This window comes from Chiloscyllium plagiosum, unplaced genomic scaffold (genome assembly GCF_037043375.1).
Source record: "Chiloscyllium plagiosum isolate Xiang-an unplaced genomic scaffold, Cpla_swu_hap1 HiC_scaffold_37, whole genome shotgun sequence".
Taxonomy (NCBI): Eukaryota; Metazoa; Chordata; class Chondrichthyes; order Orectolobiformes; family Hemiscylliidae; genus Chiloscyllium; species Chiloscyllium plagiosum.
Window position 1 is genome coordinate 38,841,149 of NW_028270175.1, and position 23,491 is coordinate 38,864,639.

Sequence of the window (23,491 nt, forward strand, 5' to 3'; positions counted from 1 at the left end):
GGCTGTGCCCCAGAGCCAGTCGTAGTGCTACCAACTTGTCTGCCACCAGCCTAGCTACTGCTGCTTTCCCTGAAAGGTCATATCTCCTCCCACCCCTGCCCCACCAACAGTAGACAAAATGGTATACTTGTTTTCGAGAGGAATAGTCACAGGGGATTCCTGCAATCTCTGCCTACTCCCTTTGCCTTTCCTGGTGGTCACCCAGCTACTCTCTGCCTGCACCTTTAGCTGTGAGCACCTCACTAAAACTCTGATGCTTCAGCACATCTTGGATGATTATGAGTGCATCCAGCTCCAGCTCCCTAACACAATCTCCCAGGAGCTGCAGCTGGGTGCACTTCCCACAGGTGTAGTCATCAGGGACGATGGAAGTCTCCCTGAATGTCCACATCCTGCAGGAGGAACGTGAGACTTCCCTAACTGCCAACTCAACTGTTGTAACAATAAAAAGGAAAGTTAAAGTGTAGCTTTTGCTGAACTACTGCTCGCCAAAGCCTCTCAAGCCAAAGCCTTACTACTCACCCTACTACCAAATATCTTCCAATAGTATATCTCTATTCCCACCCACCTTTTTTTTATTTTATTTTATTTCAAAAAAATACTTTATTCATAAAATATTTTGATGATCTGTCATACATATGTAAACATTCCATTTCTTGGCATACAGAGACAGAGTAATCATTCATATATACAGGTCTGTACGATTACAATCCACATATTTAGCAGGGGGGTCAGCGGAGCCCCCTTACTGCGTCGTAGCCCTGTGCTTAGGTAGGCAGAGGTTACACGGTGGTCTTTCCCCACTGTGCCTTGGCGGCATTTCTTTTTTTTTATTTCAAAAATATACTTTATTCATAAAATAATTTGATGGTCTGTACAGTTGGTCATGCCATACATACGTAAACATTTGCATACAGAGATTAGAATTTATCATTTGTATATACAGTCTGTACGTTTATCAATCATATGTCCATATAATTAGCTGAGGCATCAGCAGAGCCCAAATGACTGCATGGGTCCCCTGTTCTTCTTTAGGCAGGCAGACATTACACGGTGGTCTTTCTCCACCGCACCTTGGCGGTAGCTGCCCCAAGCTTCAGCGCGACCCTCAACACGTAGTCCTGGACCTTGGAATGTGCCAGTCTGCAACACTCAGTCGGGGTCAACTCCCTCAGCTGGAAGATCAACAAGTTTCAGACCACCCAGAGAGCGTCCTTCACCGAGTTGATGATCCTCCAGGCACAGTTGACGTTCGTCTCGGTGTGCGTCCCAGGGAACAGACCGTAGAGCACGGAGTCCCGTGTCACGGCGCTGCTCAGAATGAACCTCAACACCACTGCATTCCTCTCCAGACTTCTTCTGCGTGGGCACATTCCAGAAGGAGGTGCTTGACAGTCTCGTCCCCCCCACAGCCGCTTCGAGGGCAGCGTGCGGTGCGGCTGAGAGTCCAGGCGTGCATAAAGGATCTCACAGGCAGAGCCCTTCTCACCACCAGCCAAGCCATATCTTGGTGCTCGTTGGAAAGTTCTGGCGATGAGGTATTCTGCCAAATGGCTTTGAGAGTCTGCTCAGGGAACTGCTCGATAGGATCCACCCTCTCCTTTTCCTGGAGGGTCTCAAGGACACTATGTGCTGACCACTTACTGATGGACTTGTGGTCAAAGGTGTTTTTCTTCATAAACTTCTCCATGAAGGACAGGTGATATGGAACGGTCCAACTACTCAGAGCGTTCTGCGGCAGCGGGACCAGGCCCATCCTTCGTAACACCGGGGACACGTCGAACCTCAGTACATAGTGACACTTGGTGTTTGCGTACCGGGGATCCATGCGCAGCTTGATGCAGCCACAAAAAGATGGCCATCAGGGTGAGGGTGGCATTGGGTGTATTTTCTCCTGTTGCCCATATCTACATACATCGAGTCCCTTCGGACCAGGTCCATCTTTGATCTCCATATAAATTGAAAGATGGCCTGGGTGACTGCAGCGGCACAGGTTCTGGGAATAGGCCAGACCTATGCCACGTATAACAGCAATGACAGTGCCTCACACCTGATGACCAGGTTTTTTCCCACGGAGAGCGACCGTAGCTTCCATTTGCCTAGTTTCTGCCTCACTTTGCTGATACCTGATGTTCCTCTTGGTTAGAGGAGGAGGGAAGGAGGAGGGAGACACTATAGACATGGTGTTTGGGCCTTAATCACTAGGCCCATGATGATCCACTCTTCAGTGCTGTAATGTATGTGTTAAAGTGCTGCCTCTCTCTCTCTCCCTGCTGCCCTCTGCTGGTTGCTCAGGGCTGTTGCTAGACAATCCACTCTTCAGTGAAGGTGACTGCATATCTCCCACCCTACTGTTACCAGTTAACCCAGGGAATCAGCCATAATTCAAAGAAGCGTACAAGAGTGTATTCAATGAGCAGCATTACCTATAATTAAAGTGTAACCTGATGAAACTACAACACAGGATTACTTGCATGCCAAGCAGTGCAAGGAATAAGCAACACAGAGAAGTGCTCCTTCAACCAATAGATCAGATCCAAGTTCTTATGTCTGGCCACATCCAGTAAAGAATCGTGGTGGACAAGTAAACAGGTTGCTGGAGGAGGCGGCTTCATAATATTCCCATCCTCAATGATAGGGGAGCCCAGCACATAAGTGCTGAAGACAAGGTTGAAGCATTTGCAAACACCTTCAGCCAGAAGTATCGAGTGGACGATCCATTTTAGCTTCCTCAGGTCTCCCATCTCACAAATGCTACCTTTAACCAATCGATTCACTCACCTTATTATTAAACAGCTGAAGGCGCTGTTTACAATATTTGGGCCTTGATAACATCCTGGTAACATAGTGAAGATTTGTGCTTCAGAACTAGCCACAACCCTGGCCAAGCTGTTCCAGTACAGCTGCAACATTGGCATCTCCCTGACAATGCGAAAAATTGTCCAGGTATGTCCTGTAGACAAAAAGGACAAATCCAACCCAGTCAATTACTGCACTGTCAAGCCTACTTTCAATCATCAGTAGAGTGATGGAAGTGATGTCAACAGGGTCTTAAGGCAGCACTTACCCCACAATAACCTGCCCACTGACACTCAATTTGTGCTCTGTAAGGCCAACTTAACTTCTGACCTTATTACAGCCTTGGTCAAAAGGAGGAAGAAGCTGAAGTCAAGAGGAGAGAGTGAGAATGATGTCCTTGATATGGAACTTGAACAAACTGGAGACAATGGACATCAAAAGGAAAACTCTGGTTTGTTTCATACATGGCACAATGGAAGATATTTCAGGTTGTTGAAGATCATTCATCTCAGTAACAGGATATCATTGCAGGAGTTCCTCGAGGTACTGTCCTAAGCACAACCATTATGCAGCTGCCTTATCAATAGCTTTCCCTCTAACTCCTCAGATACTGGCATAAGAGCGACTCAATTTGACTCACCATATATTTGATTTGATTTATTGTAGTCACATGTACCGAAGTACAGTGAACATTTTGTTTTGTGAGCAGTAAAGACAGGTCATAACGAAGAAGGTCATACAAATTATATCAGGTTATGGCTGCACAGGAGGTGCACAAAGGAAGATCAACATTATTTGAAGTTAGTTCAGTAGTCTAATAAAAGCAGGGAAGCTGTTCTTGAACCTGTTGATGCATGTGCACAAAGGAAGATCAACATTATTTGAAATTAGTTCAGTAGTCTAATAAAAGCAGGGAAGCTGTTCTTGAACCTGTTGATGCATGTGTTCAAGGTTTTGCATCTTGTCTGACGAAAGAGGTTGGAACAGAGTGCTATCAGGGTGGGAGGGATCTTTAATGATGTTGACAGCCTTTTCATAGCAATGAGAAGTATAAATGGAGTGCATGGCTGGGAGGTTGGCTTCTGTGGTGATCTTGCCTGTGCACTCAAATTTCTGTAGTTTATGGCCCTGGGCAAAAAGTTGCTGTATCACACCATTACGAACTCGGATAGAATGCTTTCAATGGTGCATCTGTAAAGGTTGGTGAGAGTCTTTGAGAAGATACTGAATTTTGTATGCCACCTGAGGCAGACAAGGTATTGTTCCTTCTTGACAGGCGTATCTATGTGGGAGGTGTGTGATTACAAGAACAGATCAGAGGCTAGGAATGCTGTATTGAGTGTCTCACGTCCGGACTCCCCAGACCCTGTCCACTGTCTACTAGGAACAAGTCAGGAGTCTGATTCAATGTTCCCCACTTGCCTGGCTGGTTGTAGCTCCAACAACACAAGAGGTTTGACACCATCCAAGCCAAAGCAATCACTTGATTGGCATCACATCCACTCCTTCCACCACTAACATTCAGCAGCAGCAGCGTGTGCTATCTAAAAGATGACTAAAGAAATTCACCAAATATCCTTAAATGGCATTTTTCATACGCAAACCATATGCAACTAGAAGGACCAGGACAGCAGATACATGGAAATATAATCACTTAAAAGATCCTCTCCAAGCCACTCACCATCTTTCACTGTCACTGGGTTAAAATCCTGGAATTCCCACAAGGGCATAGACTAGCCTGGTTCAAGAAAGCAGCCCACTAAGATCTTCTCGAACGCGAAATACTGTAAATGCTGACTAGCCAGTGATACCCACATTCCATAGATGCAGTCTGCGTCCTTTTGCAGCGAGACATTCTGGGAGTTCCCATTGACCAGAAACTGATCTGGACCAACCATATAAATAGCATGGCTATAAAATCAAGTCAGAAATCTCTACCAAGTAATAGACAGGTGGCACAGTAGTTAGCACTGCTGCCTCACAATGCCATGGACCCAGGTTCAATTCCTGCCTCAGGCAACTGTCTGCGTGGAGTTTGCACATTCTCCCCGTGTCTGTGTGGGTTTCCCTCTGGGTGCTCCGGTTTTCTCCCACAGTCCAAAGATGTGCAGATCAGGTGAATTGGCCATTCTAAATTGCCCTTAGTGTTAGGTGCATTAGTCAGGGGAATGGGTCTGAGTGGGTTGCTCTTCGTAGGGTTAGTGCCAACTTGTTGGGCTGGAGGATCCGTTTCCACACTTTAAGGAATCTAATCAAAATGCTCTATTGAGGATGTCATTTAATTCAAGTACAGCAGGTCAGGCAGCACACGAGAAGCAGGAAAATTGACGTTTCAGTCCGGAAAAAAGACACAAGAGCCACCACTCTTACAAAGAATTTAATTCATGTATCGTGATTCAATTGCCTCCCTTGGCTGTTACATTTAAAAATACACTAAGGTTAAAGATGATTTTAACCATTATCTTGCTTGCGCTTGAAGGCACATGATTGTCTGACTTTAAATTAATGATACAGCTGGCAGGTGACCAGAGGATATTGCCAATCACATTTTTCTTCAGCTCCATGAACGTGTTCATCTCTGACAAACAATTGCCAATGCTAATATTAAAAACATTTCTGTAACACTTTTCTAAACAGTGCAAACCACTACACGTAGAGAGAGTTTTGTAGGACAACGGATATACCCTGTTCGAAAAGTATCAAACATCTTGGAAAGGCCTGAGTGAAGTTCACACAGTGACCCATCAATAAATTGTTGTAACTTCCATAGAAACTGGTTCTTCGGCCCTACAAATCCAGACTCTCCGAAGAGTATCCCACTGAAACCAATTACTCCTCACTGCCATATCCCTGAACACTGTGGACTATCTAACATGGCCAATTCACCTGACCTGCACATCTTTGGACTGTGGGAGGAAACCGGAGCACCTGGAGGAAACCCATGCAGACACAGGGAGAATGTGCAAACTCCACACAGTCGCCTGAGGCTGGAATCAAACCCAGGTGCCTGGTGCTGTGAGGCTGCAGTGCTAATGACTGAGCCACTGTGCCACCGTTGATTAATTTTGACTCTATAGCTGTAGATATACTAGTATAATATTAGGTTAATCCAAGAGAAGGTTTAAATTCTGCAGCTCAGGAGTAGATAAAGTGTCCCTATCTATTCTGTTCAAGAACCCTTTGTTGGAACAAAATAATGAATAATTCAGTTTGGTTCAATAGTTGCTACTTTTTATGCTGCATATCATTCATGCTGTTTCAGGAACCCAAGTAATGTTGTCTACATTTCCCATTATTTATCAGTTAGCCCCACCCAAACAATGTGAATTGACAGTTGTATCGTAGCATTTGCTCACCTCATTCATAACTGTTTTATCGCTCCCAAAATGATTCAGCAGTGATAGGTTCATTTCCAGAGTGGGCTCTGGTTCAATTGAAGTGGCAATACAAAGCATTATTCCATGGCAGTTATAGCTCCACATATCTGCTACATTTTTGACTGGGCAAAACACCCAAGAATGCCATCATTATTCATTGCTGTCTGTTATTAGGTAGGCATTCCTCTATTCATAATACTCTACAATATAGGATCTTTAGTAATCAAGTCTAGAACTTTATTGAACACCTTTTGGAAATCCAAAACATTGCATCTATTACCTCCCCTTTATTTATCCTGTTCATTATCTCCTCAAAGAACTGTAAACAGGCATGTTTTCCCCTTATGAAGCCATACTGACACTGCTGTTATATTATGTTTACTCAGCTGCAATTATTACATCCTTCATAATAATTTTAACATTGTCCCAACAAATGTTAAGCTGACTGGCATATAGTGAACTTTTTCATATCTCCTACCCCTTTTTGAATGATGATATGTTTTTTAAAATCTTCTGACTTTTACAGAAATTAAACATTCTGGTAAAATTATTTGCAGTGCGTTCTGTACCTCTGCAACAACTACTTTTAAAATCCTGGGTTATAACTCATCAGATCCAGGGGACTTTAGCTCCATTACTTTTCCTAGTACTTTCTTCTCTATCGATAGCTTTTTTCCCCCCCCATAAGCTTTAATCATTTATTTAGTAATTTTGCAATGTTACTGATGTCGTCTAAGGTGACCACTGATGCAGAGTATATACTGAACTACTTTGCCATTTCTTGCCTCCACATTATTACTTCCCATTGTTCAGTGGTCTTTTTCTTTTTATGTGTTGCTTTTATATTACTTCGTGTTTGCCCTCAGTTTATTTTCTTTTTTCTTTTGGTAATCTTCTGTTAGCTTTTAAAATTCACCACCAATTTTTGCTACATTGATGCCCCCCTGCCCTGCAATTTGATTAACCAGGGACAGTTTATCCCTGTCCTAGAATTTTTCATCCACACTGGGATATTTTCCTATAAGTTATTTTCTTATACATTTGCTTCTACTCCCCAACTGCCTTTTCCACTAAGATCCTTTCCCAATCCATTCAAGCCATCTCTGACCTTATTCCGATACAAGGTAAGTTTAACAGTTGTTTCTAACCCAGTTTTCTAATTCCCAAACATAGTTTATGGCAAGAGAGAAGTGACAGAAGGCATAAGTAACTGATCATTAAGCGATAATGGAAAGGACATGCTGACTAAAAAGACCACCTGAAGATTCAAGGGTGGTGAGAAGCCACCTACAGGACAGCCTGACCTAAAACAAGGATGACTAATGGGCAAATAGCAGCAAGGTTTTGTGCCATTTATACCAGTGCTGGTTTTAATAATAATTTACACCCCACCTGTTTTTAAAAATGTAAAGCAGTGCATCCCAAACAATTCTCAAATATGAACCTATTTTAATGCAAGAACATTAATGTGACTCCAAATGCCAGCAAAACTAAAACAGTAATAAAAGCAGAGTAGTAACAGTGTTAACAATTCTGTGCCTTATGATCCTACTCCACTCGCGACCTAAGGAGCAGCACTCCGAAAGCTAGTACTTCCAAATAAACCTGTTGGACTATAACCTGGTGCATTATTTTTAACTTTGTCCACCCTAGTCTAATGCCAGCACCTCCATATCTTAAAAATATGAAAACATTTTATAGCAATGGTGAAAGGTATTAGCTTTTATTAAAGGTATTCAGCAGTTCATAACTTCAACTGGGCCGTTTCAGCTCTCAGATCTTAGACAAGAAGCAATGGATTCTATTGACATTCCCATTGCAATCAACATCAATGACCTGTCATAACATCATATCACTTTTCCCTAGAAACCACCTCGGTAACGATTTTAAATGAGTAAGCTTTCAACTGAGGATTAATACTTTGATAAAATATCTCAGATGCTGTAAGTGGGGATTTTATTACACAATGTATTACAAAGGGATTTAATTCAAAGTAAACTTACCTGAATATGGAGCTGAGGTCTCACAACCCAAGACAGTCTCTATACGAGGTAGCAATGATATTTAACAGACATTGAACATAATGTGAGAGAGTTACTTGCCATTGAGGTTTTAGCCAAGTTCACCATATTCTCTGGTGGCAGAAAACACAGTGAAGCTCCTCTTCCCCATACACATACCACAACCAGCACCTCTACGATTCCCAGTCATAGCAATCAGAACCTCAACCCCTTGGGATCTAGCTGCCTATACAATATGCAGACAGTAACAAAACATATTAAGGTTTTGAAGTCATCAAACGCCTTCTTGGCTCAACTGCATGGCCTCCTATTTTATCTCCCTCAGTCAGAGTTAGACTTGCCTGTCTTTGCCAAGTTGATGCATAAACGTCCAGTGCCCCTTAGCATTCTGCACATATTCAGGAGGTTAAAGAGTGCAGTAGGCTTCCCTTGGGAGTCATCTGTGTTTGGTGGTATCAAACCATAATTTCTACATCAGGGAGGGGGGTGTAGCTCATGGTCTCAAATGAAAAGCCTGATAAATTGCTGATATGAAGAGATAAGTGGTACCTATTTAGGCTTACACTAATAAGGTTTGTGAATTGGGTTCACTTGCATCAAAATCAGCCATTTTAATATGCAACTAATTGGGATGTAGTGAGTTCAACATGTTGAACCTGCATAACTTATTTTAAAGGTCTTCGCTCTATGTGCACTACTGAAGATTCTTAGGTTTAGTTATAATGCAGACAAGTTCTGTGCTGGTAGATATTTGATTGACTATTGGTCCTGTAGCATGGCAGATTTGCCTCTTCAGCTTTCACAATGTAGAGAAACTCCCTTATTCCAACTAATTTGCATATTGCTAGATTATTCTGAATTTGTCTTTGTAACAAACTAAACAGCAAAAATGTATTTTAAAATAGGATTAAAACCGGTATTAACCATAAACATTTTGGACCAGTCATAATCTCAATTCATAGGCAAAATTAAAGATGGTCATAAAAACAATCTGATACTGGAAATTGAAATTAAATTAGATAGACAGAATCTTGGCACAACTTTGTTTCTCTCTACTGCTGCTGTCTGACCTGAGTGTTTCCTATTTTTGAACAGAAATGAATGGGTAAACTTTCAGCTGCAGTCTCTCTCTTTAGTGCTAATATAGGTTGATGAATACACAACAGACTGAACCACTGTTCTAAATTTTCCCCCCTTTATCATATGAAAAAATGCTTATTTTAAGCTGAAAGCAGCTCATGAGTAAAGGAAAACCAAGGCTAATCTTGCTGCAACAATTCACGTGTTGTCAAGGCAAGCTGTAAATGATTGTTGACAACAATATACAATGTACAGTATTTTTTACTAAGTGAGACAAGATTACAGAAAAAAGCTTAACAAAATGGTGCTGCATGCAAGTACTGTACTTCAACAAATCTGACACTAATGCAATTATCAAAAAGTAAAATAGAGTAGCAACATTCATCAATACACATACAATGTGTACAAGGTGATTTTCATTACACTGATCTCCAATACAAATCATACAGGGACTTTGAACAATATTAATGAACTTAAGATAACACCTGACCGTAATGGGTGAAGACAGGCCAAAGCAAAAGATTTTCACCATCCTCATTTTGGGGCTCTCCCCTTTAGTTTCATGAGAAAATCTTAATGTCTGATCTCACTCTATCATGGCACAAATGAGCTTTCCCCAAACAATGTTCCTTTTGAAATTTTATTACAGAGTGTAACCAATTTTTTGAATGCATCAGCGTTAACATTTTTTCCTCATTAAACACAATAAGATCTCCACGGTATCTTCCAAGCTGCTGCATATACCTTAACGGAAACATCATCTTCAAGATTTACTTTAATGTGATGTATGAACTGCTGAGCATCTGGAATTATATTTAGGTCAGCTGGTAAGGATGGCAGATTTCCTTCCTTAGTGGCCACTAGTGAACCAGATAGATTTTTAGTTTTCCAACAATTGATGATAGCTTCATGGGCACCATTGTGGTTTTATTCACTGAACTTAAATTCTATCAGCTGCCATTATAGGATTTGAACACATACATCACAGCATTAGTCTGGGCCTCTGATTGTTAGCTTAGTGACATTATCACGAAGCCATTGTCACCCCAGGAAGAATCCGTCAACTATGGAGGTCAGATATCACCTTATAAAAAATTACAGCAACAAATGAATTTTCCAAAACCATGATATTCATTTAAGTCAACCAACAATTGTGTTTGCTCCCCACTTAAAAGGTAAAAACCAAGTGTGTTGCTTACTATTTCATCATAAGGTCACACACTTAAATATAAAGTGTTAAAACCCATTAAACTAATAAAAACCTTCTTGAAACAAGTTGATGTCCAACAGCTTATCTAAAATAGCATTCTACATAATTATCTAAAAATAAGTTTCTACTTTTTCTAGGTTAGCTGCAGAAAAGTTATCATGTCACGTGGCATGTTTCAAATAGACAAAACCATGCACCACCAAAGAAAAGCATTCCACGTTTGCCTTTGCTACTTTCTCTGCCTCTGTGAATGCCTTGTGGTCTTGGTGGGTCCTTTCACCTTCTTTGGAGTTGCTGGAGACTTAAGAGACCCACGCAGAGGCTTTTTAACCACCGCAGGTTTTTTGGCCAACTTCACTGGTGAGGACCTGGACTTTTTAGCTGTTTTTTTTGCTGGTGCTTTTCTTGACGACGTGCTCCTCTTAGCAGCAACTGCTTTTTTCGACGTGGCAGCTTTTCGTTTCTGCAGCTTGGCCTTGGCTCGCGGAACTGCCTTGTGTCTGTTTCAGGTTGTAAATGAGAAATAGCTACTCAGCAGCCCATATATTGCAGTCAAATGGCAAAAATCTGGCAATTTATCAATGTCTCTTATTTGTTCATTGCTATGCAACCAACACATTTTATAAAATTGACTCAGTTTAATTGAAATAGAAAGTTTAAAAACTCTCTCTACTGTAAGAATCACTTTTGAATATGAATTGTTAAATTCAACGCTAGACTTTCAACATCGGTTAAGAACAGAACAATTCTAAGCTTTAAGCTGTCAATGTTCTGACAGTTTTGACACCTATTCTCTTCACAGGTGATGGGATCTGCTGTGTATTTTGAATAATTTACCTTGTATCAAATCTCCAAGATTTCAAATCTCCAGTTTTATCTCAGCTAAGGCTTTATTGATTTCAAATACTTGTGCATCCCACAGATTCAAACATCACAATTGATGAGCTGGATACTAAGGCCAGAACACTGATACTTATCATAAGCAACTCTTTATTCTTGCAGAAATGTACACCCTCAAAAAAAGATTAATACTAAATGAAACTCAGCTACCTTTTTTTAGGTGGTTCATCATCAGATTCATCCTCTTCTGATTCTGACTCATCCTCGTCGTCCTCCTCCTCCTCCTCCTCCTCAGATTCTTCCTCTTCTTCCTGATGTTTCTTTTCTGGGAATAGGATACTAGGGCTAAAGAAAAATGGTAAAAATATTTAGCCAGAATTAGTGCTGTGCAAAACAAAGAAATCTTAAAAGTAAGAGCTTAATGCTTTATTAAATATAGAGCAGAATAAAAAAAGAACGAACTGTGGATGCTGAAAACCAGAAACAAAAACAGAAGTTGCTGGAAATACTCAGCAAGTCTGGCAGCAGCTGTGGAGAGAAATCAGTTAACATTTCAGATCCAGTGAACCTCCTTCATCCATGGGAATCATTCTTGTAAATCTCTTCTAGGTCCCATTTAATGGCAGCACATCCTTCCTTACATACAAGGCCCAGAACTCCTCCCAATATTCCAAGTATGGTATACCCACAGTCTTAGAGAGCTTTGGCATTACATCACTGTTGTTACATTCTAGCCCTCTTGAAATTAATATTAGCATTCCATCTACCTTCTGAATTGCCAACTGAACCTACCAATTAAGAGAATCCTGAACAAGGATACCTAAGTCCCTTTGTGCACCAGATTTGCAAAGCCGTTGCAATTTAGAAAATAGTACATGCCTCAATTCTTCCTACCGAAGTGCATAATCTCACACTTGCCATCTACCACTTTTATTCGCATCCTTCTGCAGCCTCCCCAACACGAGTGTTCACCACAATTTTTTTGTGTCATCTGCAAAATCAACAAATCTCAGTTCCTTCGCCCACACATGGAACAGTTATTGTCTCTGCAGGACTCCATTAGTCACCAGATGCTGTTGTGAAAACGACCTCTTCATCCCCAAATCTCTACCTTACACCCATGACAATGCCTTGCACCTAAAACCGTGGGTTCTTATTTAGCAGTCTCTTGTGCAGCACCATATCAAAGGTCTTCTGGAAATTCAAATAGACTATGTCCACTGGCTTTCCTTTGCATAACATGCTCGATACCTCCTCAAACAATTCTAACAATTTGTCAAGCATGACCTTCCCTTGACAAAATTCTGCTGACTCAACCCTATTTTACCATGCACTTCCAAGTATTCCGCAGTCTCACCCTTAATAATGGGACTCTAAAATGTTACCAATGACCAAGGTCATGCTAGTCAGTCTAGAATTTTCTGCATTCCACTTTCTTTTTTAATTTATCAGGAATGTTACTTTAGTAAAAAAAAAGAGCCTTCCTCAGTCCTTGATCAAGTGAGAAGCGATTAAGCAAAATGGGATTGTCCATTTGACACCTCCTGCCTATCCCCAATAAGGCAGCTTTGGCAACTTGCAAGTCAGACCTCTCCCACATCCACTCCACGCAGCTGGGCAAGCGTTCTCTTCAGGTGCTTACCAATTCCCTTTCGGAAGTCACAATTTTAATCTGGCTCCATCGTAATTTTTGGCAATATATTTCTATATGCTAACCAGCTTTCTGCATAAAGAACACTTTTTCACACATTGCTGATTCTTTTGCTAACTATATGAATTGGTGTCTTCTGGTTCATAATTCGTCTAACATAAACAGTTTCTCTGTCCATTAATCCATGATATTCATGATTTCGATCACCTCCGTCAAGTCACAACTCAACCTTCCTTTCTTAGAGTCATAGAGATGTACAGCATGGAAACAGACCTTTCGGTCCAACCCACCCATGCCGATCAGATATCCCAACCCAAACTATTCCCACCTGCCAGCAACCGGCCCATATCCCTCCAAACCCTTCCAATTCATATACTCATCCAAATGCCTCTTAAATGTTGCAATTGTACCAGCCTCCATCACTTCCTCTGGCAGCTCATTCCATACACATTCCATACACATACCACATGCAAATGGCTAGTTCTTCTTGTATTCCATGAGATCTAACCTTGCTACCAAATCTCCCATGTGGAATCTTGTCGAACGCCTTACTGAAGTCCACATAGATCACATCTACAGCTCTGCCCTCATCAATCCTCTTTGTTACTTCCTCAAAAAACTCCATCAAGTTTGTGAGACATGATTTCCCCGCCATTGGCTAACGTGGTGCCACTGTTTAAGAAGGGTGGTAAAGACAAGCCAGGGAACTATGGACCAGTGAACCTGACATCGGTGGTGGGCAAGTTGTTGGAGGGAATCCTGAGGGACAGGATGTACATGTATTTGGAAAGGCAAGGACTGATTAGGGATAATCAACATGGCTTTGAAAGGAAACAGCCCAAGCTTCACCAATCTATCCACATTACTAAAATCTTATATCCCTACAAACCACGATTATGAATAGTCTCTGCATTCTTCTCCATTCTTTACATTTTTTTGTAAAAGATAGTTCATCGAATTGGACATCAATGCTGAACCAGCATATTCAGTGCAACATTAAAAACTATAATCAAATTCTAATGGACAGTCAAATTAAATACCACACAAAAGGAACATGGGTACTTTTTGAAAACATTATTCACAATTGTTAACCCTGTGAGGTGATTATCATTATTTTCCTCAAGATGTTCAATGAATTTAAAAGCTGCATTTTTGAACACAAAATGAACCATGCAACTCATGTTTGTTTAACTAAATCAAAAACAGTCGTCGTTAAAAAAAGCCAAGTGACAGATCAGGGGATCGCAGCTGATATAAGCCCTTTTGATAGAAACTGCAAATGTCAATACAATACGGAAGCGCTCCAAATCCTGTTAATTAAGAGCCTCCTTGCCTGGGATAAAATGGGAAGCAAAGTTGAAAGGAGCCACTGAATCCTTTCCCAGAAATTTGTTCAATCCATCCATTTTTTTCACACTTCTGCAACGTTCTCTTCAACATATGCACTGGAAACAACAGAACACAGATCAAAATACTAATGGCAACGTAATGATAGAAAAGGTCACCATTTCCACACCCATTTCAGTTGCAATAGTAAGGGGAAAATAACCACAGAACAAAATATTTAAAAAATAAAGCTTTTGCCAAGTTACATCACCACAATGCGGATAAGATCACAAGCTTAAATTTACATACCTAGATATTTGTATAAAATAATTAAATAACAGAATTCACTGAAGAGCTGATATTGGCAACATTTTTACTGTGAAAAAGGAAACCATTTAACGTCATCCCATTTCCTCTTCCTGATTAGATTCAATATTGCACAAGAACATATTACTAAAATGGTGTTTGAGATCTCAATATGTAGTGAGACATCTGGGGTAATGTGCAGGTTTCTAACTCAAAAAGATCATACCTTTATTGGGAACATAAAGAAAATGGTAATGGAGATATTCTCTGGTCTATGTGCATGGCAGAAAATGATGAATTTAATTCTTTGGGTTTGCTCAGTTTTTCAGAGTATTCAAGGCATTGATAATACTGGTGGATTGAACGTGATGGGCCTAGAAGATCTAGACAGGGAGAGGATGCGGAGTGCGAAAAATATTCACTTCAGTCAGAGGAACAGTTCCTTATGGATGGTGGTAGTGAAGATCAGTTCCTTGCCATTATTGTGCTTAAGGCACTGTTTAAAATTTAGGAAATGAAATCCAAGCAGAAAGATGATAAGACTTTTAGCAAACAAATGTGTTCGGTTTTCCTGCAACTGGTCTGATCACTTTTCAGGAGCTGGAGAGGATTTCCTGGCCAAAGAATCCTGAATTATCAGTGGGACCCATTGTTTTGCCCCCTTCAGAGGGAAGCTGGTGGGGAGGTCTGCAACAAGGACATGGAGTAGTGGAGGGAAAAGACATACTAGTTCAGTAAAAGCCATACATTAATTTAAAAAATGTTCCGTAAGATGCATACGTATGTAACCAATGGTTAGCAAGAGCATCTCAGGAAAAGCTAGCCCTTCTTTCTCAATTAAGAAAATAAATTTCCAGGAGAAATTGTCAGATCTTAAAACAATTCATATTTTACATTTTTCATTTAAGTAATATACAAAAGATAGTTGTGACTTACTCTGGAAATTAGAATTTGCTGCAGGAACTTTCTCAGAGACATATTTTTTAAGAGCTGTTGTTGAGCAGGTTTTAGGTTCATTCATAGCAGTTATGGCACTAAGGATTGCATCCTCAAATGGACCTCCACTTAACAATGGCTTATCTCCAGCCTTTTTGAGCTGCAATAAAACATTCAAGTCACTGTAATTTTAAAAATAAATTATTTTCACATAATCAAGCTTTGACACTGCATTGCAGGGGCAACCAAAATGTAGAGTTCTCTGTTCAGACATTGAAAGTTCATGTAGTTTAATAGGTGCAACTGCCAACTTTCCCTTTACTCACTCTTGTAAAATGCTCCATCTTGTGTTCAAACTGAAAACTGTCTTGGGTGCCAACTATTAAAATGTTAGATGGGTATCCAAGTGAACTTAGGTTGTTCAGGATAACCAACTTATTTAAACCATCTCAGAATTTCAACCACTAGGGCAAAAAGCAGGAGAACTTTGAAACACCTACCAAAGAAGGAAAATCCATTTAAATGCAATATGATCATGTATGTATGTCAAAACGAGCCTCAGAACCCCGACCCAATCTCACTGAACACATGGTTAGCACCTGAAATACGTACCTGAAATGTACCCGATGCTCCCTTGCCAGTGATCTGCTCCAGCTGACCCTTATCTACGGCTCTTTGCAAAGCTTGTTTAAGTAAATATGGCCTACAATCAGGCACACAAATAATTGTTAGTAAGAAATGATTTATAGTTCTTACAGTATAACGTAAGATCTCAAAAAATGTTACATGATTAGATATACGGTGGCCATATCCAGAAGCATCAATACCCCTTGCAGTGAATTGAAAATCACTGAATAATCAACTTTGTATTTGGAAAGGGCAGATCCCTGCCAAAAAAAATGTTATATAACTAACATACATAGGTGTCATTCTTGATTACTGGTCAGTTAATTGCCAGCAGGCGGAGGTTGAAGGAGATGCAGCTGCCAAAGAGATACTTTTTAAAGTATGTATACTGCTATTACACAAATATCATTGCTGTTCTGCCTCTTCTTTCCTTTTCCTACATTCACATTCCATACTCTCCCTTCAGTCTTTATTAATATGACATTTTCAATTGCAGCTTTCTCTCCTGTTTATCCTCCTGTGACACTGCTTACTTAAGTTCCATTTGGGGTAAAACCCAAAGAATTTTGTTAAATCATCTGAGACCACATTTTCCAGCTATTATGAAAAAAACATTAAGGATTGACCTGGTTACATCATTTGAACAAGTGAAAAACTTTAATGATTGTTCTGTGACAATGAAAAGCAGATCATGATCAAGAATTGGCTGAATTTCAAAGCAGGGATTGAGTGTTTGTAGCCTTGGACAAGTACACGAACACAAATTTCACTTTCATACCTGCTCTCAGCATTCAGTTTGGGATAATATTGAAGAAGATACTTCTTGATAAGACTGTATGATGCCTCTTTAGGTTCACACAGCTTTGTAAATGCCAGTGGGAGAGCATCCTCCAGTTTTATTGGCTGCTCCATTGGTCCGGAAGAAGTAGTTTTCTATTAAAAGAAAGAATACTAGGCTTGACCAAAAATAAGAGCTTTTGTTTGCAATAAAGCACTTACCTTCTGTAAAGTCCATATTAAGTTTGCTGAGCAGAGGTATTATATGCAAGTTTTGAGGTGATCAAGTTCCTACTCCAACTGGAAAAGCATATCGATGTACTGAAAACTGAAAACAGTTGTCAATGTCGCTAGTAACGGCTAAAATTGCTAAAGATAAAGTCCATATACAGTACGGGAGATCACCTAGATCTCATCAATTAAAAGTTCCCAGTTCTATGGCAGGAATCCTAGTACACACTAAGTTAAAAATAACAAGAGGAAAAAAATCACCAATCACAATGCTCAAAAAGGTCATGGACAAATGACTGCCTTGGAACATATACCAAAATTTAGGTTGTTGCTTTTGAAATCTCCGTGAACATTTTAGTTTTTATTTGGATTAAAGTCTGAATTTCAGCAGGACTGACACTCTATACCAGCTGAACTATTAGCAGTTAGTTCCGCTCAAATGAAATTTTCTCTCGTGTCTTGGATTTGGGGTAATGGAAATCGTTGCTACATGAATATTTGAACTTCAAGAAAAGGAGAAAGTTGGAATACTTAAAATAAAAAGGAAATGCACAAAACACCATTCTTGACCTGAGTATCTTCACACTAGATTAGTAAATGCTACCTCACTGAAAATGTAGTCAGCATAATAATGAGAAAAAGTAACAGATCAAAGGATTGAGAGACTGAATTGACACTTGCTTCAATTTAAAAATAATGCCTCATTCACATTTCGTTACTATACATTTTCAATTCCACTAATCTCCTCCACTACCCTTTTAAAGAAATTATGAGCAACCCAATTAATTCAGTCTTGTTTGGCATATTCTAGCATACTGGACCTGATTTTCTTTACAGTCAACAGGAAAACCAAGCCACAGTTTTTCCCCTTCTCAACTGCAGTTTAAATCAGGTGCCAAGTCAAGGGGGTCTACAGGCACCATTATCATCAGCTGCCAAACACATTTAAGTATTCTTATAGACAGGAAACCAAGGTATTAAGATCATCTCATCCATCCTTTTTAAGTTTTCAGAAAGCAAAATAATGATTAGATTTACACAGAAGCTGAAGGAGCAATAGATCAAACTCTAAATTTCAACATTAGGAATTTCTTAGAATGGAATCAGAATCATACAGCGATATGCTATTCCACAAATATATACAGTCGGTTCTGCTATAACGCACATTTCTTCAACAGGAGTTGGCTACCACATGATTGAAGAATTTAGGCCATTATTTGTAGAAAGCAAACTTTCCTTACCTGCACTGGCTATAAACGCGACTCTGGTCCATCGGTTTAAATGGTGCTGCTACTATGCGATTTTCTTATAACGTGGGATCACATGGAAACGGAACTATCGCATTATATCAGAACAGACTGTAATGCAGGACCAGTGATACACTTGATCAGCAACAATCATAAGTTCATAGTGTAAAATAGGATAATACACCTCATTTAACAAGGTGCAATGTTTTAAGTGCTGTTAAAGCACAAAAATGGTAGTTTTTATGATCATACCTCACCCACTGTTGCTGGAGTATATTAAGAGGATTTATTGAACAAATTCTTCATTTTCAAATTAACTTGAAATCATACAGATTGTTGTTGGTTTCACTGGAGTATAGTGAATGAACATTGATAATTTCACCCTTATTATCACCAGGCAGTCCGGGATTTTATAGATGAAAACAAACTTAAAGCTGCAGCAAACAAAATTAGTAACAAATTCTAGTATTTGCCTAGTTTGTTGATTTTCCCCATAAATATTACCAGAAAAGTGGTTTCAAATGAGATCAGTCAGGCTCAACACAGGTGTACTTTACCTGCTAAAGCAGCACAATTACAGTGCTGAACAAACGAGTAATAGTCAGGAGTCCTACAGCAGACAGAAAGGCCTTTCAGCCCAAAATAGTCAATGCCAACCAAACTGTTCATCCACACAAAAGCCATTTCCCTGCACTTGGCCCATGTCCTTCTAAACACTTCCCATCCTTGTATTTCATAGAATCGCTGCTGTGTGCAAACAGGCCATTTGGCCCAAAAGGTCCACACCGACGCTCTGAAGAGTAACCCACCCAGAGCCATTCTTCTACCCTATTATTCTACATTTACCCCAACTAATGCACCTAAGCTACACATTGCTGAACACTATGGGCAATTTAGCATGGCCATTTTTTCCATGTCTTTTAAATTATGTTAATGTAACTGCCTCAGACACTTCTGCTGGCAGCTCATTTCATGTGCATAACTGTCGAAAAAAAGTTGCCCACAGGTTCCTTTTTATTCTTTCTCTTCTAACCTTAAACCGATTCCTGCTCCTCTTCGATTCCCCAACCCCTGGGAAAAAGAATGAATGAATGCATTCACCCTATCAATGCTTCTCAAATTTATACATTAAGATCACCTCTCAGTCGCCTACGTGCTAAAGAAAAAAATTCCTAGTTTGTCCAACCTCTCCTTACAACTCAGACCCTTAAGTCCTGACAACATCTTTGTAAATTTCTTCTGCACTCTTTCCAGTTTAATAACATCCTTCCTATAGAAAAAGGTGACAAACAGAACACAATACTCCAAGTGTGGCCTCACCGAAGTCCTGTACAACTGCAACATACCTTCCCAACTTCTATACTCAATGCCCTGACTGATGAAGGACGGAGTGCCAAAAGCCTTCTTCACTGTCCTGTCTACCTGTGACTCCACTTTCAGAGAACCATGCACCTAAACTCCAAGGTCCCTCTGTTCCACTACACTCCTTAAGTCCTTACCATTCGCCATGAAGCTCCTACCTTGATTTGACTTTCCAAAATTTAACACGTCACTTATATATATTAAACGGCATGTGTCATTTCTTGGTCCACTTCCTCAGTGGATCAAGATCCTGCTGTAATTTGATAACTTTCCTCACTGTCCACGATACCACCCGTTTAGTGTCATCTGCAAACTTACTACTCATGCCTTGTATATTCTCATCCAAATCACTGATATAGATAACTAACAGGAATGTGCCCAGCAATGAGCCCTGAGACACATCTCAACCGCTTTCCTGGTCACTTCAAAGAACTCCAACAAATTTGTGAGGCATGATCTCATGCAGAAAGGCATGCTGACTACTCTGAAGCAAACTCTGTTTTTCTAATATCTTGCACCTCAATCTCCTGGAATGTCAGAGATATTTGCAAAACTGGTGGAAAACTGGTCAATGGAAATGGAAGACATCTTTAATACTATCGTTAGACTTGTTGCAAACATTTCTTTTACCTTTTTGTCCTGTTTCGATTTATTTGCTGGTTTTCCTGCATTTGACGCAACAACAAAACTTCCCGAAGCACCTTTTCCCTTCACCTGGAAAGGACATACTTAGAATTATTGCATATTATATACAGGCAGTATACTGTGTACCTGTTGAAACAAAGCTAAACAGTAATATCATTCAGCACTTGCATATAATCAGTTCTCACTATCTTAGAGGAACATAACCATGGACTTCCCATGGATAACCAAAATATGCTCAGACATGGGATAGGTGTCTTTACAACTCACCAGCTCACTATATTCATAAATATCATGTTCCCACTCATTCATTACACTTTAGTAACCTGTTGTTTATGAAAATGCATTTTTCATTCATTAAACCACATTTTTGTCATGCATTTTACTGCTGCAGGATAGACTAAATTAAAACATTACTTCCATACTCATTACTGCTCCTTCACATCTTCAACCCTTAATCAGACCTATTTACATCAAAAGCTACCTCTGAATAAATATCAAAGATTACTAACCTATTCAACAATACCCTCCCGACTGTTTCCACGACTCACCCAAAACTATGAAAAGATTATAATATTGATCAGCCCTTACCAACCATCTCTCAGGACCTGAACAGACTTTGGAACGAACAGTTTAACCAACTAGTAAATACATTAAACAAGGCCACTGTCCCCTTTACTATCAAAGCAGCGCCTCCACGAAATTGCCTGGATGAAAGAAACTCTCACCAGCAAATAGCAAACACAAATCTCACAACCTGTCTGTGGTAATCAGTTTAATATTGTTTATTCTTTTTATTAAGTACATTTATGATTTCAAACTTATTTAAAGCATATAGACCTAACAGTTTTACTTAACATGTACTAACTTACAAAGACAAAAGTACTAATACTTAATTAAAAAATCTCAACACCAGGTTATGGTCCAACAGGTTTACTTGGAAGTACAAGTTTTCAGAGCACTGGTCCTTCATCAGGTAGCTAGTGGAGCAGGATCATAGGTCACAGAACTTATAGCAAAAGATCATAGTGTCATACAACTGATGTGACATGTTGAACAAACCTAGATTGCGGTTAAATCTTTTATCTTTTAGTTGCAAGCTTTGATTTATTAATATGTAAATCCCAAAGCATCGTTCAAGTCACATTCCTGAGACAAAGGTATGTATATCACATCTTTAATACATTGTCTGAACTGAGATGCCACTTAAATAAAACCTTAAGTTATCTTGGGAATTTTTAACTTTGTCCACCCCAGTTCAATACCAGCATGGCTACCTCTTAATTATACAAGCAGACACTTAATCCCATCAGAAGTAACACCATTTAACAAATGTTTAAACCATCTCCTGTTTCCCCAGGACAGAAGTCACACAAACCTTTGTGAACAATAGATAAACAATGTAACACCATAATGACAGTAAAATTCTGTGTGTAAAAACTGTGTATAAAACAGCTATGGTAAGAACTGTACTTCAGGATTCTCTTGCCACCTTGAATTGTGCTACTGCGGTTGCTGAATAAAAAGGCAATTTTCGCCACTCACTGATTACAATCATCATTTGAATATAATCCTACAACTTGGCACAGTTGGCAGGATCACTGGGGACACCATCTAAACTGACCAACTCTTCCAAGGTAAGAAGTTGCCTTCTTAGCGTTGTGATCTAGCCCCAGAATCAGTCCTGAACCTTTTGAGAGTTGGCCATGTTTTCAAATCCCTCACATCCAGACCTTGAGCATTCCTAATTGGCTGAAATAGCCTATGGCAGGAAACTACCCACAACGCATGAATTCAGGTGACCATGAGTGACCCAAGGTAACTGCCTACGACCTCCGAAGGTGGGTTGGCCCCTCCTGACCTAACCGAGGAACAAATGCAACTGAGTTACAGAACTTGCTTGAAGTAAAATTATTAGGAAAGACCCTAACCAAAATCAGGCAGCAGTATAATATGCCCCAAGGATAGTGGACCCAAGATAACATGAAACAGTTCTAGGGAAAGTGGTAAGGCAAAGGTTAGAGGATGCCACAGAGGTGACTGTTCTGGTAAAACGGACTGAAATGCACACTGTGCATGGGCCTACGACCCCTGGAAACATGGTCTAAAAAAATGCCTCAGCCAAAGAAGGGGCCAAAGACAACATGGGAAAGCCTAGACCAGTTCAGGGAAATCTACATGCTCCATCCTTGGGATGGGGTACATATTCAGACCATGAAAGTGAGTATAAGAGAAGGACACCTTCTTCATGAGGCAGCCAAAAGTGCTGTAGGAGAGTAACAGGAGGACCTGCAAGCTGGCTGGACAATAATAAAACACTGGTTACATGGGTATAGTCTGCATAAGACGACTGGACAAAAGTCACAGCTCGCTGTCAAAAACCCACATAAGTCCCAGAATATAAGGTTTAGGACGATCTGGAAATAATATTGAGTTCCAAATGTATAAGACAACAAGAGATTTTGAAGGCTGTGATGACAGCCTTAAGTCTGCTTTTGTGGCTGAACGTAAATCTGAGCTCACTAAAATGTTCAAGCTGACCAAACACGACTGAGACCAGAGGGGGACTAATTATTATGAACTGGTTGACCAAGTCTGCTAGCTTGACTGAGATATGGATGCCAAACTGCAAGCCCTACAGGTAGTACAAATAGGACAGGCCCTCAGTAACCCTAGAAAGACCCAAGACAAATGCCCAGGGAGGTGTCACTTCTGTGGGAAGGACGGATACTGGGCCAGGAAGTGCTGGCAAAGGGGAAAAATTGCCCCATGGAGGAAGAGGAGACTCAGAAACTGGGAGTAAGACTAAATCTCCTCGAACAGTTTAAAAAAAACACCCAGCAGCAAGAGCTAAAGTTGACAAAAAAAACGGAAAGAGCCCACCCTGTGTCCCTCTATCTCCTAATGCTTTATGACAGCAGAGGGGAAATCAACTGTATGTGACCATGAGGGTGAGTGACCTGGACACTGAATGCTTTTTGGACACAGCAGAATTGATGTGACTACCCCACAGTATGAGACCAAACTCCTGCTAGACAGGTCAGTGCGGACAAGTTGTG

The 23,491-nt window shown here is 40.2% G+C and overlaps 1 protein-coding gene across 2 annotated transcripts in view; it reads right to left on the bottom strand.

The window, feature by feature from the left end:
• Positions 1 to 9,520: 9,520 nt before the first annotated feature.
• The window catches only part of hp1bp3 (heterochromatin protein 1, binding protein 3), a 39,537-nt gene continuing 25,566 nt past the window's right edge, over positions 9,521 to 23,491 (bottom strand). For both annotated transcript variants that reach the window (XM_043675550.2, XM_043675551.2), the window contains exons 6-12: positions 20,421 to 20,504; positions 16,952 to 17,106; positions 16,159 to 16,249; positions 15,547 to 15,706; positions 14,312 to 14,423; positions 11,538 to 11,672; positions 9,521 to 10,987 (exon numbers count right to left, since the gene is read on the bottom strand). In XM_043675550.2, coding sequence (XP_043531485.1) covers positions 10,717 to 10,987; positions 11,538 to 11,672; positions 14,312 to 14,423; positions 15,547 to 15,706; positions 16,159 to 16,249; positions 16,952 to 17,106; positions 20,421 to 20,504 — 1,008 coding nt within the window. In that variant the 3' untranslated portion in view covers positions 9,521 to 10,716. The remainder of the gene's footprint in view (positions 10,988 to 11,537; positions 11,673 to 14,311; positions 14,424 to 15,546; positions 15,707 to 16,158; positions 16,250 to 16,951; positions 17,107 to 20,420; positions 20,505 to 23,491) is intronic.